We start from the raw sequence: 20,337 nt of genomic DNA on the forward strand, positions 1-20,337 counted from the left end.
ACCTGTCATTCTTTAACAACTACCCCATCTGTCTTTGCTCTCAAACTTGCGGCGCCTGCCTGCCTGCTTCTTCTACTTAACCTCTTTGCTCGCTTACACTTTGGGTTTTCTCCCTTCCACTCATGAGCTATCCACAACTTTCCATAATAACCTCTTTGCACCAAAAGGTATTTTATTCTTCTAAGTCCTTTTCCTCTGATATCTCTGGGACAACATGCAACTCACTCCTTGGAAGGGCTCCACCCTTTGCCCTGGGTCAATGCATTTGGTGGCCAGTCCCCTGGACAGTCAGTCCCCTTCCCCTCCCTCTCAGACGCTTCCTGTCATTCCACTCATACCCATCACTATGTCTTCGAACTTAATCATCCCTCTGCCTCTTTTCCCTGCTCCACTTACTCCTTCTTGGAAGCACATCCATTCTCAAGGTTTCATTGACCACATTTTGCTGCTGACTTATAAATTTACATTTCCAACCAAACCTGTCACCTGCTCAAGTATTTCTGGTTGTCTAATTCTACTGAGCAAAGTTTTGTTGTTTGACTTTTAGGACTAGGAAATTAAAATTCATCTTTTTTTCTCTCCTCCCTCCTCCAGCCTCAGTTCTGCAATAGCAAGAAACTTGCAAGTCCACTCTTTGGAGATGGGCTGCAGACACCCAGAGCTGCACGTGTGAGTGGGAGTACTGAGGTCACAGTGGGTGAGAGGGTAGCATGTGAGTGTGTGGAGGGATCACTGCTGATCTCAAGTGATTCTTTGCTAGTAGGAACTAAATCGGTAGCAGCCTTGAAAAAGAAGCTGGAAGGGTGAGGGGTAAGAGTATAGCATCAAGATAAAGAGTCAAATTGGCACAAATGTAAAAGGCTAATGATATTGAACTGGCCAGAATGTGGAAAAATAAGCTCTTTCATAAATAGCCAGCACATAAATAATTTGTACATAATTTGTTACAGCCAGTTTGGAAAGAAATTTCAAAGTGTCTCTTACAAATGTTTATGCATATACTCTCTGACTCAGCAATTTTACTTCTTATATATATATATATTGATGAAATATATACCTCATATGAAGGAGATAGGTTTAATAATTTCATTGCAGCATTGTTAATGTTAAAATAATGGAAATAATCTGCATGTCTCAAGTAGGGAATAGCTAGTAGGTTGTGATAGATCTATTATTGTAGAATATTAGACATAAGTACAAGATTGAGGTGGATGTACAATAATACAGAAGTCTCTCCAAAGACATAGTGTTGAGTAGAAAGAAAAAGGCATATTACAGAATGATACATACTATATATCCTTTCTGAAGTATATAAGTATATACACAATACTAAAATGCTGCCTGTTTTTTTAAGGAGACATAAGTATACAATGGTGTAATAGAAGATCTACACAGCAAATTGATAAGAAGGATTATCAGTTCATGGGAAGGCAGGAAAGGACTAAGGCTGTAAGGTGGTCAAAGAAGACTTTTTCCTGACATGAAACGTAACGTTTTATAATAAAGAAATTATGGTTATGTTAATTGTGTGATTTTCAAAGAGAGATAGGGAGAGAGACAGCAAAGAGGAACCAGGGAAAGAAACAAAGGTAGGAAGTGAAATGGCCAGAAATAAGCCAGGACACAGGTCGAAGGACAGTTAAGGAACTGGTTCTGCAGCACAGCTTGTCCACTGCAGTGTTCCTCCAAAACGTGTTTCAGCATATTTGGCAGGTCCGCAAGTGTCCTTAAAAGGCTAAATTGTGTTGGAAGGAGTGGCCACCGCAGACAGGGCTGATGGGGCCAGCAGAAGAAAATAGGGCCAGCAAAGCAGTGGCTGGCTAACGTCGGGATGTTGCAGTGTAAGTTTAGACCCGAACCGTGTTCGGCTACAAAGAGGGCTAGTCAAGGAAGATGGTCACTGGGACCCACAGTCAAGGCAGCTGGAGTCCGGCCAGCTGGGTAGAGTTCCTGAGTGCCCCGCAGGCAGGGAAGGCTCTCCGAGCGTGCTGGAGTTAGATGCAAATTTCAGGGATAATTATCAATGAGTTTGGTTATTTTCACAGGAGATTGAAAAACCTGTTGCTTTCTACCTTGGTAGAGTTCAGATTGTTTTCTAAACAGTCCTTTTATGAGGTAATGCTCTGACCTTAAAATCCTCTTAAACTCCCTGATTCTTACTGGCACAGTCAGGTCTTCCTCCACTTAGGTTATTTTCATAGCCTCATAAATGGTTTCACTATCTCTTCATTCCGACACATCCTACCTATAACTGCCAAATTAATCTTTTAAAGCATCACTTACCTCTTATTAATAATCAAGAAGTGACAATGGTCCTTTTTGTCCTTGTCCAAACCAGCATCAGGATCAAATTTTTCTGTTTTGCACTAGAAGCTCTAAATAGTGTGGAGCATGCCATTCGGAGCTAACATTAACTCCCACTCCACGATTAGCTTGCATGACTGTTCATCAGAACACTGGAGTTCAGCCCCCAAGTCTGCTCCTTCAAAAGTGTAGGAAGTCAAAGGTAGACATCAGATTAGTCCTTTGGGTGTGTTTGCTTTGCATTGTGACCCAAAATCATGCATATTATTGTTAGCCAAAGAAAATTAAATTTCGTTTCTCAATTACTGCCTTCCTATCCTAAACCAAGTTCATTGGTCTAGCTTCAATCTCACGCCCATTGTTAAACTAGCTATTGTGGCCATAGAATATAGTACTCTTATTGGTTAGGCCTGAGCCATGTGCCCACCCATAAGCCATGTGACAAAAAGTGAGAAGACTGATTTCTCACGAGAAATGTAAGGTGACACTCTGCAAAGAGTAGACCCCAAATGTGGGAATTTCCTATGAAGGTAATAAAGCCCTAACTTCAGGCACCCTCATTTACAGGCTCCTTCCAAGACCAGGTATCTAATCTTATGTTTAAAATTCTGGATTTTGTTTATCAAAGACAGACCCCAAATTACATAAACCTTAGAAGTTACCAAACCTGGAACTACACATAAACAAAACCATTCAAGAACATTTGCGAAATTCTCCGAATATTGTGCTTCCTCTTGTTCTCAATAGAAATAATCATTCATTATTTTAGTCCCTAAATTCTTCACAATAACTTAACCTCTTGACACCAACAGAAACTTATTCATTCCCTACATATCTCTCAAGCTCTCAGAAACCAGCATCTTAATGTATTTCTCTCTGCCTCTGTCACAGACCCACACAGACACTGTTTTTCATTTTGCCTCTCTTCGAACTTTCTCCCAGATGAAACCCGCCTCCCACCATGTCCTTTCACAAGAGCCTGCCCAGCTGGAGGTGCAGCTCTCTGGTTCTCGCTATGGTTCCTTGTAGCACCAATTTGAAGAAACTTACCAGTTTCTTAGCAGCAGTGCTTGTTTCACTCTAAACTAATCATCACTAAAAAGATTTCAATCAAACAAAAGTGTCAAGTCAAAATTAATTCTCTAAAATTATCACAGAGAGAACATGAAACCTAAGGTGAATGTTGTAGTGGAATGAATCTAGGATGTGCCTTGGGTCACCGCCATATACGTGCAGAGGACCTGTGATGGGGGCTGGGGGAGGCCAGAACCAGGTCTGGATCACCAGGAAGTGTGGCCTTGTTGTTGGGATTTCCAGTTGCACTTTACCCTTGCACTTGGCAGACAGCCCCAGGAATGTAAATTCATACTGTTTTGAATGTGGGGGAAGGTGAGGGAACTAAGCCTGCCTGCTGCTATTCTGATTACAGCATTTGTCCCTGAGAGAGACAGCTCTGGGAATGATGCTATTTCTTCCCTTCTCAGAAAAATGGTCTGAGCCATGTATCAGGGAAGGCCAAGGGAGAGCTACACATGACAATTTCCACTTAATTCCCTGTGGGTTCCAAATCTATATCATCCTTCAGAGGTGGTATTGTGTTTGACCCATCCTTCCCCCCGCAACACATCACCACCTCCCGCAAGAAAAATGGCATAGAAACAAGCCAGCAAAATCATGTTGTCTTTTTTTCCTTTTATTTTGCTGAAATTGTCTCTAGGCAGAAGGGGGGAGTATACACCAGATGGCTGTTGCTGGAGTAGAAACCTACTACTGAGGAGTTTTGATGTGCTTCAAAATGGTGACAGTCACTATTTCTTTGCATGAAAAGAGGATAAAATATCAGAGGGTGGCAAAGATTTCCAGAAGGCTGTTCTCCAGCATCCTGTCTATGTCCACACACATGTAAAATGCAGTCCCTTTTCTCTCGTTCTCCAAAGTTCTGCCAATCTTGGGTTAAAGTTCTTTAAGTTCAGCAGCTCAGTATTCATTTACAGATTAATATTATCCATCGTACCTTAAAGCACCCGAGCCCCCGGTAACCTTACTCCTTAGCATCCCCACCACTCAGCAAATCCCCACAAATCACCTTGTGTGTCCTCAACCTCTCCTCCCTACACATGAGTAGAGAGAAAATTGAACATAGAGCTGACTACGAGTTAATCTCTTTTATCTTCTGTAGTTCGGGAGACTTAGCTAACAGAAGAGTCTCTCACCCTGGTGTCTGCATCATCTATGCGCCCACAGGATCACAGCACATGGAGGTCTCAAGTGGAGACTGATGCTTTGCTGCCCTATTGTTTATTAGAGAAAAACGACACTCCATCTTTTGTGAGACAATGTACAAGTGCAGCTGACTATCATTCTCTTCTTCCTCAATATACGGTGTCATTTTCAACAGTACTTCTCCAGCTCTCCAGCACCGGCCAGGAGTTAGCACCAGAGCCCACAGGCTTAAGGACTCAGTCCCACGAGATTGGCCTCACTTCAGAAACCGGTTACAAATATCATATCTCCAGGTTACCCACACTTCTGTTCAACTGGGTTTCAAATTAAGGGGTTCCCAGCAACCATCCCTCTGATTTGATAATTTGCTAGGATGACTCACAGAATCAGGAAAGTACTTTACTTATCCATTAATTATAAAGGATACAACTTGCAAATAGCCCCAGGAGGACACCTATGGGCCAAGGTATGGGCGGGGGGGGGGGGGGGGGGTTTGTCCTCCAACACTCATAGTTTCATCAACTCAGAAGCTCCCGGAACTTGTCATTTAACAGTTTTTAATGGAGGTTTCTTTACATAGCCATGACTTATCAGATCATTGACTATTCAGGACTGAATCAATCTCTAGCTCTTCTTGCCTTCCCAGAAGGTAGTAGAAGGGAGGTGGGGTAGGGCTCAGGTTGAAAGTTGCAAACCTATAATCAAGACTTGATCTTTCTGGTGACAAGAAGCCCCATCACCTTTATAATCAGGAAATTCCAAGAGTTTTAGGAGCTCTGTGCCAGGAACTGGGACAAAAACCAAATATTGTCTTTTTATGCTTTTTTATACCACATCATTCCATTATGCTTACTGTCTTGTAAAAAATAAAAAAAAATTCTAGAGATACCGTCCTTAGGTTGTTGGACTTCCTGGCTATTTCTGGATCTCCATCTTTGTGTATTATACTCCATATCTCTTTAAAAGATTGACCAGGAACCTCCAATATGTTCTTCACTAGGCTTTAATTCCCGTCTCAGACCTCTTTTAACTGTCCCCTCTAACTCATTCTTGGGAGCAAGCATCTTAGGGCACTGAAGTTGAATGCCCACTCCACCTCTTCTCCTTCCACAAGTATCTTAGGATGTCAGTGGGAAGGGTGAACTTAACTGCTCCAGGACCTTAGTCCATTCATGCCAGCATCCTCTCCATTTTCCTGGGCCACCTCCATTGGTCTCTGAGTTACTCAGTCACTGATGAAAGAGGGTGGTTTAGACCTCAGCAGGTCTGTTGAGTCTAACTTATTCAAGTCTCTACTGGGAAACACTGGCAGCTGAGACTGGAACACCAGACCAAGAGCTTTACTGGCTAACACTGGACTGAATGAGGTGAGGTAGAGTGCCTCTGTGCATTCTGCCCTCTGGCCCTACTAAGAAAGACAAAAAAAAAAAAAAAAAAAAAAAAAAAACCCAAAAGCTCAAGGAAGACAGCTTTCCTTTCATATTATCAAGAGATCTTGCTTTTGAAGCAAATGCCTCACATCCCCCTCCTTTGGGATCCTATGATATCTGAGGCACCAGACAGTCTGGGATGGTGCGGGCCTCAAGCCCACGCTGCTTGGTCTGAAATCCGTGTTTAGGACCCAGCATGTGGCAATGTGCTCTACTCTGATGACACTTTTCTTTTCTAATAATAGACAGATGAAGTAATATTGCAATTGATGTTTCCGGGGATTTGATTGGATAAGTGCATAAACTGTGGAGGGGGAAGTGGGTTGTATGGACGGATCACATTAGTATTCCCATCCTATCAATGTGCTGGGCCGCGAACAACGTCAGCCAGACCGATTCCCTGCGTCTGCCAGTCCCGCCACGGATTCATTTGGGATCCTCAAAGAGACTAACCCGTAGAGACGTCGGATCAAGGCAGCCGATTAGAGCCAATTGCTTGCTTCTGGGACTGCCAGCGCTTGCAGGCCTGGCGACAGGGGAGGGAGGGCCGGCAAAGACAACCGAGGGCAGCTGCGAGAAGACACTGGAGCAAGCGCGACACCCGTCCCCCCAACCCCCCTTGAAGCGCAGGCTTTGAAAGCTGCTCCCCCATCTGAATGGAAACTCGGTACCGCCGGGCGGCGCGTTCCTTCTCGCCCAGGGCTGCAATTCATGCCAACGGAAAGGTGGTGCGAGCCCGCGCCAGTGCCCAGCTCCCGGGACAGGGCCGGCAATGCTGCTGAGCAGAACTTGAACGAGCCCCTTCCTCGCTGCTAGTGGAAGCAATGCTGCACGGCACGGCCAACGCTTCCTCGGCTCTCCTTCAAGCTGAAGGTTACCCACGCGCGCAGGCAGCCCCAAGCCTGTGAGCGCCGCGCCTCGGGTCCCGGCTCTGGTTACTTGGCGGCGGCGCGCAGGGCAAAGACCGGGCCGCCCGCGCCGGGGCGCACTGCACCAGTGGCTTTGGCTTGGTGGATGTGTATGCATGAGTTCTGCACCGAATGGGCGCAAAAAGCGCCCCAGCCGGTCCACCCGCTCCTCGATCTTCCAAATCAGCAAGCCTCCCCTGCAGAGCGGGGATTGGGAGCGCAGGGGCAGCGGCTCGGAAAACACCTACAAAACCCAAAGAGCCCTGGACGACTGCAAGATGGTAGGTTAAAAAAAAAAAAACAAAAAACGTGTTTTTTTTTTTTTTTTTTTTTTTTTTTCCGGAGCGGGGGTAGGGAAATTGTGTATGTTAATCATTTGCTTGAGTGCCAGCCAGTCCCCCACCCTCGGCTCCTCCATGCCGATCACGTGCACATGCACTATTTTTAAATCTGCAGTCCCCGATTCAGCGTGATACCCAGGTCGTAATGACCCTGCAAAGAAGTGCCACGCCAAGGGTCTTGGGGTCAGCGGCTGTAGGTCGTGCCTCTTCCCACCCCCAGAGAACGGTAGATGCGAGAGACACGGTGAACCGGCTCGCTCAACAGGGAGGGAGAAAAGGAAGGTGGGGCTGTTGCTTTATGGGAGATAGTAGCAAACAAACCCAAACAGAGCGCACTAAGCGCTGCGGAGGGGACGTAGGTTCCAGTGCAGAGGCTGTGGCGGGTCTTCCGGTTAGGCTTTGGCGCCCGCGCGGATCAGTCTGAGTGATTTGGCAATTGCAATCTACCTTGTTCTTTATCCCCTGCAACTTCTTCTTTTTTTTTTTTTTTTTTTTTTCTTCCCTGCAACTTCTAATCCATAACCTAATATGTGTATAGGGGAGCGAACTGTGCGGGAGTTCCCGGCACTAATTCTCTAGTGACCTGGGAGTGGCATGGTACTCTCCAAATATGCTCTTCAGAAACTGAGTCTGAATGGGTCAGGGCAAGTTGGTCTGAAAATACAGCTTCCATGAGCTGACATGCTGATGAAAAACAGCCCCTGGGCAAAGCGAATTTACCATCTTTGTGCCTTAATCTTTCATCAATTTTAGTCGTCTTAGCAAGAGATTTGGGGGGGTGGCTCGGGGATCAGCAAGAACCCCTGTCATGAACACTAACAGAAAACTTTCTGGTACGTGCTTTTTGAAAGAAACTCGCTTCTTTTCCAGCTTGTCCAAGAGTTCAACACGCAAGTGGCTCTGTACCGAGAGCTGGTCATTTCCATTGGGGATGTCTCGGTTAGCTGCCCCTCACTCCGGGCGGAAATGCACAAGACGAGGACCAAAGGCTGTGAAATGGCCCGGCAGGCACACCAAAAACTCGCTGCCATCTCAGGGTAGGAGACTCTTGACATTGTTTGGTAATTCTTGCACATGATGCTTGAAGGCGGGCAGGTATTTATGGTAGCAAGGCCTCGAGATGATCACTGCAAATATGGGATATTAACCAGCCACCCTGAGATCAGGATTCTCTTGAGAGCTAAAAACAAACCAAATCACAAACCAAAGGTTTTTGGCCATTATGTGATTTTTAAAAAAAAAAATTAACTTTCAATATGCTGACGACATAATTGAAATTCATAGCTAAAGAATTTCTACAGAATGTTTTGGCATCAAACTGAAATTAAATCATCCTGCCTCAAGATTATTTTGTCATCTACTGTTAGATATCCACAGGCACAAAAGGCCTGTGCAGTAGAGAGAAAATCTTTGCTAAAGCCCAGATTTACTAAACTATTTATACCATGAGATAAATTCCTATGATACCATTTAAAATGAAATCCCTAAAATAAAGCCTTGGATATAAATTACACTCTTCATTGTAGTGTGTGAAAGGGAAGTTTTCACATAGGAAAATCTTAAAGATTGGAACAATTCACTAATCTAACTAAACCTAAGCTGTTTATGCCCGCACCCCCAATTATTTTCATCACACCTAATGGATTCCCAAACCTACTTTAGGTGGTAATACAGTGAATGAAAACTTCTCTCTTAGAACCCCAACCCCTCTTTCCTAATCTCTCAGGATTGGAAGAAAAGTTAGTCATGGAATTTAACAGTTCCTATTTTCAGATGAGTACATAGAGTAAGGAAACAGGAATCCTTACATAAACACATTAATTTAAGTGTTTCAGTCAGTCTGGATATAGCTTTTTTTTTCTGTTTGTGTGAATATGGCATTATTGTGATAGAAGTTTAAGTTTAGTCAGATACATAATGTTGTACATTGAGCAGTTGTAGGAATTAGATCTAATTTACAGATTTGAAAGAATCACTGTTTGCTATCTTTAATATGAATCATATTATAATTATTACATAAAGACTAGAGAGCTATATACTTATCAGTAGTTTACATCTGACAAAAGGTGTTTCATACCATGAAAAAATTTTATAGCATCAAAAAAGATACACTTTGCTAATCTCAAAGGGAGAGAGAAACAAAATATGTTACAAATCTACTTTGGTAGAAATATTTTAAGGACTATCCTTTTCTACTTTAGTGGTGAGAGTGTTCTTAAAGGGAAGTGAATTTGGGAGAAAATCCAGGAGGTGGAAGGGAATTAAGTTTTTCAGGAATTGGGGGAGAAACACAGCTCTGATAAATCCAAGACAAGGTGTGAAGAAAAAATCAGAATCATGAAGGGGAATAGTGTGAAGTAAAGACTGTGGAGAAACAATTACTTGGAAGGAAAAGAAAATTTAGAACAGAGAACTTAATGCTCAGTTTGAGAGGTAGCACGCTTGTAAACTTTGTGTCCAAGAGTATATGATGGGTTCTATCCAGGATCTCCTTAAATTAGAACTCAAATGATGGCATGTTCTAATTAGAAAATAAGGACTGAAGAAATGAACAAGGCACTCAGTTTAGTCTATTTTGCTACACACATAGAATCCATGTTCTAAAGTTAGAAAAGAAAAAGTCTGAAACTGTTGGCTGAGTTGAAATTCAAGGAACTGGGGGGATTTTTATTTACTCGGGGTTGCGTTGCTCTTTGCTGCTTGTTTCTGGTATCTGAGAGTTGCTGTTAATGAGAACAGTTTTTACAAGAATTGGTGGGAAACTATGTTGTTCTTAAAGTCTTGCAAAGGTAAGACTGGACTCTATAAAATGTTCTAGGGTAGGATCTGTTTCTCCTTAAAATCATAAACACAACTTAACCATCTTTGTAGAAAATGACAGCAACATGACTAAAGGAAATCCCTTTAGCTATTCACCATCTGGGCTCCATTAATGAAGGGTATAATCCCCCTTGGTGGAATTCCATTCCTGATATTGAGATGCGGACTTTTATTTTAAGCTTGATCCAAAGGCCTATAGGGAGGCTGTAGGAATTATTTTAAAATGTGAAGCAGAGAGAAGAAAAGCAAAATTTCTTGGGATATGTAGAGACTAGATTTATTGAGGGTCCTTTCTTAGCCAGCATTATCCAGGTAAGTCACAGAATAATTCTCTGAGGGAGAGATTATTGTCCCTGTTCTACAATGAGTCTCACAGAGGTTAAGGAACATGCCCTTAACAAGTGGTACAACTTTTATTCAGTTCCACATTTGCATGTTTCTGAAACCCACGATCTTCCCTCTATATAAAACTGCCATTCAAAAATGTGTTATGTAAAAAGGAACAAAGTACTGAGACATGTTAACATATGGATGAACCTTAAAAAGAGTATGCTAAGTGAAAGAAGCCCGTCACAAAATACCACATATTTCCATTTATATGAAATACTCAGGAAAAGCAAGTCTCTAAGAAGCAGAAAGTAGATTGGTGGCTGCCTACATCTGAGGTGGCAAATGCTTAGGGTTTGGTGAGGGGAGTGGAACTATTCCAGACTTTAAGCGTGGAGATGATTGTACAACTGTGTATTTGCTAAAGATCTTTGATTTGTGAGCATAAAATGAGTGCAATGTATGTCATGTAAAGTTTACCTCAAGTGTGTTAAGAAAGGTGTGATCATCATCACCATGATTAACACTTGGCCTTTTGCTGGCTTTATTCTTTTCTTCAGTAGATTTTAGTGCAAGGAATATGAGCTCGTTGGAATGTGAGGCAGTAGGGGATACATGGGTCTTCATTCATCGAGATGCCTACTTGAGAGCTAGCATCTAAGAACCAGTGGGGGTGGGGCAGAATTTGACTGAATAAATGAATTTACTAATTTCTTACCAACATAGAGCATCCCCATTCCTGTCTACCACCTGGCTTTGGGACAGTGGAGGGCCACAGGGTTGAGGGTAAACAGGGTGAAAAGAGGATAAAGCACAATAGAGAGAAAAAGAAAGAAAAAGAGTGAGTTTGACTTAAACAGACTGTAAATGCTACATTGCTTCCCATCCCTGACCAATGGAAACCTTCAAATAATGGTAGCCACAAGGGGGAAAAACAGACTATTTCTCACTAGCTTGTCCTGGGAAAAAAAGCCATCACCACAGACATAATCAACACTTTCTCAAACTTTGTTTAGATCAGCAAAGATGGGGCACAACCTTCTCTTACAAAGGCATTGGATGCTTTCTAGATAGAGGCAACAAGGTGAATGAATCCCAGGTCTACCGTGACTGCTTGATTTGCCAGTTTTACAACCCTGATTCTCCCCTAGGCATTAAAGGCAAAGGAGCCATAAAGATCAGTAGCAGAGTGGTTCCCAAACTGGTTTTAGCATCAGAATCTTCACTTCAATGTAAATGTGGAAAGGCAGGTCAAAGGGGCACTGCTCTGCACTGCTGGTCTGTGTCTGTGTGTGTGTGTGGGGGGGGGGGTGTGTGCGTGTGTGCGTACACATGCACACGTGCATCACATCAGAGGCAGATGCCCTATCGCCTTGGTTTTCCTTCATAAAATGACTTATGAGACACCTTCAAAGAATCCCAGGATTCCTGGCACAATTTAGCACAATTTCCTTGTTTTCTATTTGAGGAGTCTGAGGTTTATAGTATTAAAGTGATTTTCAAGGCAACTTTTGTCAAGTATATGTGAAGTTTTTGAAGCCAAGCAGACCTACACTGAATACTGTCCTTTTCTGCAAACTCGATGGAGTCACCTAACTCTCTGAATCTTAATTCACTGTAAGTTAGTTCTCCTGCTCACTCATGGGGCAGTTGTGAGGACTGAGGAAGCCAGGTATGAGAAATGAGGAGCACAATGCCCCACCTGTGGATGAGATTCTGCCCGGCCCAGGCTGTTGTGAGACTGGAACAGGTCTCTCGCCCCTGGCCTGGTGCCTGTTCCATCAAGCATACTACCTCCTGAGAGTAGAAAGAGAAAAGCACAGCACACAAACTGGGGGTGACCCAGAGGAGCCAATAGCCTCCAGCAAACCCCAGGAATTTGTGTTATGGTTGCTGGTGTGTTATGGTTCTTCATACTGTCTGTGGCTGGTGAAGAAAGTCAAAGTGCCATTTATGTATAATAATGTGAGAAGCAATATGCAGTGATGGGAAAGCACATAGCCCCTCACAAATTAGACCTGTATAAAATCATGGCTTTGCCACTTATGAAGCATTTCTGCATGTATTGAGATGGAAACTGCTTCATGGAAAGGTAAGTGGCAGTCCAGCACAATGGTTAAGTACATGGAGTTTGGACCCAGACTGCCAGAGTTCATAGCTCAGGGCTACCACTCACAAATAGTGTGTCCTTTTGGCCAAAGATACCCTCTCTCTCTCTCTGCCTCAGTATCTTAATCAGTAAAATGGGGCTAATAAACAGTGGGTCCAAATCATAGGCTGTGGTGAGGATTTAATAAGTTAATATCTTCAAACACTTAGTAGGTTGCCTAGTATACAGTAAATGCTAATATCATTAATGGAGATTAGTTAGTGTAAGACATTTAAAATTCAACAGGTCAAGATACATTTACTTAAAAATATTAATCCATCAAATACGTTTCAAATAAATACTTGGTCTGGATTAAATTATTATTTACCTCAAATTCTTATAAAATTCCTGAGGAATTTTCTAGGTTGAAGTTTCTCCAATGACTATCAAAAGGCCTCTTCTTGAATACTTTTAAAACAATATGGGATTTTGAAGGTTGAAAGTAGTTTAGAAATATTTGTGTCAGCTGAGAGTGTTCATAAATCATTTAATATTTACAAGTTTTTGGAAGAGGTATTGGCTGTGTGAGATTGGACAAACCACCGAGTAGTCTCTAAATCTCAGTAAGGCCACTGAATCTCATGACTTCTGCGTCTCCTGGCTTCATCGTCTGGTGTTCCGTAGTAAAACATGTAGAATCACATAGACTTTGTTTATAGAACTGAGCTATGAAAAAATAAACACTATGAAGGAAGTTTGATGATCAAATTCCAGAAATAATTTGTCAACATGTGAACAAACTATAATCACAAGAAAAATCTTAAATTCCTAATGACTTTCTGGAGCCATATAATGAATATTTTGAAATCCATAAGCAAAGGTTTCCGGTCTTTCTCTCCAGCAATTATATTTCTGACCAGCCATGGCTCTGTTTCTCTCATTTCTCTTACATCTCTTTTCATGTTTTTTTTTCCCTATTTTTTGGTCTGTTTTTATTTTGTTTGATTCCTATTTGAACTTTTCTGTTCTATTTTTTCCTGTACCACTTCTGGCTGGTACTTGTTCACTCCTTGTTCTATTTGCGAAGGAGTCAGGAGGTGGGAGTGGAGAGGGAGAACAGAGAACTGCAGTTTTAGTTGGTAAGGCTCCCTCTCAACAGTTTGGCTGAGACAGAGGCAATTATGTGGGGAAGTAGAGTCCAGAAGAGCTTGGTGCCTGTGGAGGCAGCGCTCTCAGCTTTCTTTGATAAACATGGTGGAGGAGGCCGTAAGTGTTAGTAAAAGGAGACTGGTTGGCAGGCATACCAGGCTGCCCACTCCTGTATTTCTCTCCCCCATTACAGATGTTTTTCTTCTAAAAATTTTAACCCTCATTTATCAAATCATGAAAGATGAGTTATATCTCTACCCATAGAATATTCTATGTTAGTTTTGGAGAAGTGTTGGGTTTGGACAGTGGAGTCCTTGGATTAACTCTGGGAAAAGTTTCACCAGAACACCCCTTTCAGTTGCACGCTGAGAGTTTCCCAGGTGACAGTGGCACTAGTTATATCCAAAAGGGCAGGTTTATTATAAAAACGGAAAGAAAGGACATTTGCGTAGACACAAGTTGGCAGAAAGAGCTGGCCCCAAAAGGGACAGGTTTGCTAACAGAAAGGTCAGCATAGTCACAGGCCAGCAGGAAAGCTTTGCTCTGCAAAGGGAAGAAGTTGGCAGCGAGAAGCTCCTGTATTGACACAGGTTGGCGGAAGGGCTGCTACCCCTTGCCAATACAGAAATTGCACTGATATAGTCTTGTCTTTGGGAGGGGCTCATTCCTTTGTGGAGTTGTTAACTTTGTTAACCTAACTACTTCTTGGGTGTAATTGGTTGATCTGTTAGAACCAGTGATTTCTTTACAATGGCTCTCAATCTCCATATCCCCACCTTTGGTCTGCACCTCAAGATCCTTTCTACAGCAGTCTGATACTTGCTACAGCAGTTGGCCTAAGGACTTTTCATTTCTACAGCTGGTTTAACGACTATGTTAATCACTTCTAACCTCCCTCCCTCCCTCCCACCTCCAGCTTTTGGCTTCTTGTGAGCCAGGTTTCTGGTCTTGTGCGGCTCCTTTGCAAATTTTCTACCCTTAATCTCCATTAATAATATTCTGAATGAGTTCGTTAGGACTACAGTAACAAAGTACCTCAAACTGAGTAGCTTAAACAACAGAAATTTCTTGCCTCACAGTTATGGAAGCTAGAAGTCCAAGCTCAAGGTGTTGGCAGGGATGGGTCTCGCTAGGGCTAGGAGAAAGGATCTGATCTTTCCTCTAATTTCTGGAGGTTTGCTGGCAATCCCTGGGGTTACTTGGTTTGTGGAAGTATCTCTGTCTTCATCCTCGCGTGTCTTTCTCCTTGTGTGTATGTGTCACGTCCAATTTTTTTCCTTTTTGTAAAGACAGTAATTGTATTGGATTAAGGGCCCACCCTACTCTAGTATGACCTTATGCTGACTCAAGTAAATATACCTGCAAGGCCTATTTCCAAATCAGACCACATACTGTGGTTACTGGGGATGAGTACTTCAACATTCAATATTTGAATGGGGAGGGGAGAGAGGAACAACCTTTTCAACCCATAGAATTCCTTTGACCCACCTTTGATAGAAAGCATACTTTAGGGCCTCCCTGGTGGCCCAAGGGGTTAAGTTGCAGCACTATGAAGCTCTCTGCAGTCACTGCCGGCCAGGGAGGTAAAGCACATGGCCCAACAGACCTTTCCAGTCTTGCCTGCTGCTCCCCTTAGCACTGTATTCCACTGATTCCGCCTTTTCTGCTCCCCACTCTATCTCTGGTGAATCCTCTCCCACCTCCCACCTCCAGGCTCTACCCCAGCCCTTATATGCATAAATAAATAAATCTTTAAAAAAAAAAAAAAAAAAAGCAAGCACACTTTAGGTTGTTTTGCCCTGCAAGGATAGAGTTTTTACCCAGGACTGTTGACACGTGCTCTTAGCATTCTTGCGTGAAGACTACTCAGTACCCAAAGTTGTAGCTCCTAATTAGGGCTGGGGTTTGAGACCGTGGAATAGGATACTTCCTATATGAAATGAATGTGTTCATAAATGTTCTGACTCCCAATATGGTTAGCCTTTTGCCTTAGCCAATTTAATTACTAGTGTCCAAAGGGGGAACAAAAATCAACTGCAAGAGAGAATACTAGAGGAGCAGGCGCGGCAACTGACATCAGGGCGTGTACTTTCCGTGGTGTGTAGGGAAACAGAGCCGGTTGTGATTCCTCGGTGGTGCTGATGCTGATGAACCATAAGCACACATTGGAGCAAGTGCCAAAGTACTGATTCCCCCCAGAGTAAAGCAAAGTACTGTTAAGAGCAACAAACTAAATGTGATATGCAATCTAGACAAGTATTCTCCCATTGCCTGTTGAACTTGAGAGCTTTTTTATATTGTGAGCAGATGTAATGATGTTCGCCTTGTTAAAGCTATCTTAATAAATGTTTCAATTAGAGAGAAAATTTAAAAGAACTTTAGGAAAATTTGTCGGCACTATTGTGGCAAGCTAAGTGTGAGGATGTGAGGCTCAATTGCTCATTTGGCATTTTAAAATCTATTCTTAAAAGAAATTGTGTCTTGATACAGATGTTAGTAAAAATCAGAAATTAGATTAGCTTATATTTTATGACATTTCTATTACACTTGATTTTTTTTCTGATTTGTAACTATAATATGTTGGTTTCTAAATAATAGAGGGCTGAAAGAGTATACCTAGGATCAATGTCTGAGGCACAGGTGTTTGTTATTACAACCAAATCAGCAGACAGTGTGTATTTTAGAATTACTCATAAACTAATTATGTTAAATTCCAGTTATTTAATAAAATATCACCCCAACATCTATCTTTTTCATGGCAGCTTTATATTGAATAAACAATCATTTACCACTGAGATCACCTCTTAAAGCTGCATCTCATCCAGAAAGATACCTACATGAAGCACAGCTCCAGAGCAGAAACAATACCATCAGCCTGGTCATATTTCCTCTGCTCTGTAAGTCATGACTTCAAGAAAACATAAAAACCAAATGAAAAAACATCAATTTCTTGTCTAGATATATACAAATGTGTATTCTTTCTGCATACATATAAGCCAATATAAAAATTTGTGAAATAGACTCTTGATTGAGATAAAGTATCTGAGCCACTAAATAGAGCTGATTTTTAAAGTAAATATTTCCAATCTAATGGAAAACTCTAATCAGGTTAACAAGATCAACAGTTGTGGATACATAGCAAACAAATATCTATACCTAAGGTCAAGCAAAAAGTAGAAATTCATAATAGCTCAGAGAAAGTCAAACTCCTAGGATAGTCTTTAGGCACTAAGAATACCTCACCCCTATTCTGTCAGTTACCAAGTCTGATAGCGTGTTGTCTTTTTCACTGTCTAGTGTTTTGCTTTTTTTTCCACCTCTGTGGCCTTCCTCTTTGTTCAGAATCACGTCCCCTCAGGCCATCAACTATCATAGTACTTCCCAGTAGGTCTCTCCTGGCCTTCACTCTCTCACCTCTTCTTTTCAATTCATACCCTAGATCCAGACTAATCCTCCTAAAACTCTCCTCTGATCTTGTCACTTCTTTACTTTAAAACTTCCAAAGATTCTCCATTGCCTAAAGCAGTTTCTTCAAATGTGATCTGGATTGCCTGTCTCAGAATCACCCAGGATGCCTTCAAACCTCAAGAACCAAAATCACTGGAAAGTGAGGCCTGAAATCCAATTTTTTAAATAAGAACCATCCTATTTCCCAGGAGAGTCTTGAACTTGCTAAATATGAGGCCTGTCAGCTAAGTCAGGGTTTCAATCTAGACTGCACATTGGAATCACCAAGGAAGCTTGAAAAATGCTGATGAATTCTATCCCTAAAGTTTCTGGGAGCTGCAGCTTGGCCATTTGGCAGATTTTAAAAAACTCCCCAAGGGAGCATGTGTACCAAAATTGATTATATTTAGCTATACTAACAAAAAAATCCAAAGGAACCATGATTAAAGACACTAGGGTTTATTCTGTGACTGTAAAGGAGCCCTAGAAGAGACAATTCAGAACTAGTGTGGTAACTCCGTGGAAGACTCTTCTGTTCCCTATCCTTTGTGCCTGACTTCCATCCTCATCCTCACTTAATGATGCAAGATTACTACAGAAGCCCCAGCCATTGGTCCAAGTTCCAGATAGAAGGAAGATTGAAAGGCAAAAGGACATAATTTTCAGCCAGGTCAGCTCTCCTTACTCAGTCCCAGACAAAAGGTCTTCCAGAACTCTATCACCTGGTCACACCTAACTACAGGGAGACTGGAAGATGTATTCTTTTGTCATCGCATCCCTAAATAAAAAGAGGACTTTATTCCTATGAAAAAGAGAGATAATGAGTATTGTGAAACAACAATAATTTGTGTCATAATCCCCAACCTACATTTCTGGATTTACCATTTGCCATTTAACTTGTAAACTCTTACACATGCTAGTCTACTTTTTATTCTTTAAGAGTGTATAACAGGATCGCCCTATCCTATGAGCCTATATACATAGTTTCTATATGCACATGCATACTCTTTAGCTGTTAAAAGAAAGAATTTCATTTCCGGAATGTCAAGGTTTTACTTGTAGTCTCTTTGTCCGCCATACTCCTCCCACCAAAAACCAGAGCAAAGGGAAAGTCCCTAAAAGGATTAACAAGATTTTTCTGCCTTTAAATGGCAGAAAGACAAGAGGGAAAGACAAGAGATTCAGGGGCCATTTGGGAGGGCAGGGAGGGAGGCAAGGTGCCTTTGAAAGTGCTCCAGTAGTATAATTTTCACAAGAAAGGATATGAAATTGGATAAGACCTGCAAGGCATGAGTAGTAGCACTCAAGAAATCAATTAAAAAATATCTAAGGTTGAGTGGGATTCTTTTTATAAATGTTTAAAACCTCCTTTAATAATTCAAAGAAAAAATTATCAAGGTGTTAAAATATGATGAGCTTTCAAATATAAAAGGTAGGGAGTCTTAGATATGGTGATAAATTGCATGATGACCTATGATCAAGATCATAACAAGCTCATTAAGAGAAATTAAACTTAAAACTCATCTCATATAAACAATGTTCTATATAGTACTTAGGTGATAAATGGTATTTAACCCATTTAATTCCATAAATTACAAATCCACATAACAGGGATCAAGAAGGGCTGTGGTCTGAATGTTGGTGTACCTGAAAAATTTATATGTTGAAATCTTAATGCCTCACATGGAGGGATTAGTCAATGGCACCTTTGGGAGTTACTTTAAGCCATTAAAATGGAGCACTCGTGAATGGAATTAATGCCTTATAAGTCCCTAGCCCCTTCTGCCATGTGAGGACATAGCAGGAAGGTATCAGTTAGGATCCAGGAAGAGAGCCCTCACCAAGTCCTTCCCAGCTTCTAGAATCATGAGCAATAGAGTTCTGTTGTTTGCAAGCCACTCAGTCCATGGTATTTTGTTATAATAACCTAAATGGACTAAGACAAAAAGACAAAAGCATTTCAGATAGTGAATAAGGCAGTGAGGAAAATAAAATAGGATGATCTTAGTAAAGAATGATGGATGCATTGCAGGTAGCAATTTCCACATAGGGAATTCAGGGAACATCCCTCTGAGAAAGTGACATTCTAACTTGATGAGCTGACTTTGAAAAGATATAGGTGATGATAGGAGAGAAAAATGTTTCATGTAAAGGTCCTGAGTTGAACTGACACTGGCATTCTGCAGGAAGAAAGTTAAAAAAGACTAGATTATCAGTATGGAATTGTCTTCCACTGCAAGTAACATAAGCCAGATTTCAGTGACTTGAACACATAGTTAAAAACACAGGTATCAGGCATAATGAGCATTGGTTCGTGATTCAAAGATATCAGGACTAAGATTTCTGTAGTACTCTAGAAACTGTGTCCACGCAGGTAGGTCAGAGAGCAAAAAGACATAAGCCAATTAAGTGTGTCCCTTTTTACAGGACTTTCTCAGAAGCCTCACACTACAACTTCCATGAATGTCTCCTTCACAGACCATGCCATGTGACCTTCCTGGCTGCAAGTTTCACCATATATCTTTCTCCATATTAACTATGTAATGAGGATAACAATTTCCCAATCTGTAAATGGCAAGGATGCTCCTGAAACCCAGGATATTTAACATGACTGGAGAGACAGGAAGAATAGGAAGCTGGCATGTGAGAAGTAAGGAGAGGGATACTGGAGTAAGCCGAAAGAAATGGAAGAAGATCCCTTATCACCTACCTCCCCTTCTTGTCCATTTCCTGGTTCGTCCATTCATTCATTCATTAAACGTCAAACACCTACTGTGGGATCAGATACTCTGCTAGGCTCTGGAAGTAAAAAGAGAAATAAAACACAGTCCTTTCCCTTGGAGGAGCATATGGCTTAGCATGTGGTATAGAGACAGATCGTTGCCAACCATTATGATCAATGCTGCAATGGAAATATGTAGATGGTATAGTAGAGGCAGTGACCACCTCTGCTTGACAGGATGGGCCAGGAAAGGCTTCACAAAGGGCCTGATGCCATTTGAACTGAGCCTGAAGAGCAAGCATTAGCGCCCTTTCTCATTCACTTGCGTGGTCTCAGGCTAACATGAGTGGACCTTTCAAGGGACCCTTGAACCAAGGGGAAACAGAAAGAGGGCTTTAAATGTGTGGAGACCAAACTGTGCTGTACCCTGTGCCTTATTACTTCAGGATTAAATGAGTTCATCTGAAAGAACATTTAGAACCCACTAAGCTGATGTTTTTAAAGGCTGATGTTGGCTGAGAAATGCACTCACCAGCCAAGAAACAGAGTACAGCCTTCAGTGGCCTCATCAGAGAGC

At 41.9% G+C, this 20,337-nt stretch overlaps 1 protein-coding gene across 1 annotated transcript; it reads left to right on the forward strand.

The window, feature by feature from the left end:
- The first annotated feature begins 6,935 nt into the window (after positions 1 to 6,935).
- Positions 6,936 to 19,935, forward strand: LOC119242606 (regulator of G-protein signaling 7-binding protein-like). Its single transcript, XM_054693958.1, has 3 exons — positions 6,936 to 7,146; positions 8,077 to 8,243; positions 19,466 to 19,935. The coding sequence occupies exons 1-3, from the start codon at positions 6,982 to 6,984 to the stop codon at positions 19,572 to 19,574; spliced, it is 441 nt and encodes a 146-aa protein (XP_054549933.1). The 5' UTR covers positions 6,936 to 6,981; the 3' UTR covers positions 19,575 to 19,935.
- The last annotated feature ends 402 nt before the right edge of the window (positions 19,936 to 20,337 follow it).

Source organism: Talpa occidentalis, unplaced genomic scaffold, assembly GCF_014898055.3.
Source record: "Talpa occidentalis isolate TD23 unplaced genomic scaffold, MPIMG_talOcc4v2.1 talOcc4.120, whole genome shotgun sequence".
Lineage (NCBI taxonomy): Eukaryota > Metazoa > Chordata > Mammalia > Eulipotyphla > Talpidae > Talpa > Talpa occidentalis.

What these genes read in the sequence shown, in the direction of transcription:
- LOC119242606 (XM_054693958.1), top strand. Translation starts at nt 6,982, where the DNA reads ATGAGTTCTGCACCGAATGGGCGCAAAAAGCGCCCCAGCCGGTCCACC. An exon ending in CCCTGGACGACTGCAAGATG is followed by an intron (nt 7,147 to 8,076) that starts GTAGGTTAAAAA and finishes CTTCTTTTCCAG; the next exon opens with CTTGTCCAAGAGTTCAACAC. An exon ending in AAACTCGCTGCCATCTCAGG is followed by an intron (nt 8,244 to 19,465) that starts GTAGGAGACTCT and finishes CCCTTTTTACAG; the next exon opens with GACTTTCTCAGAAGCCTCAC.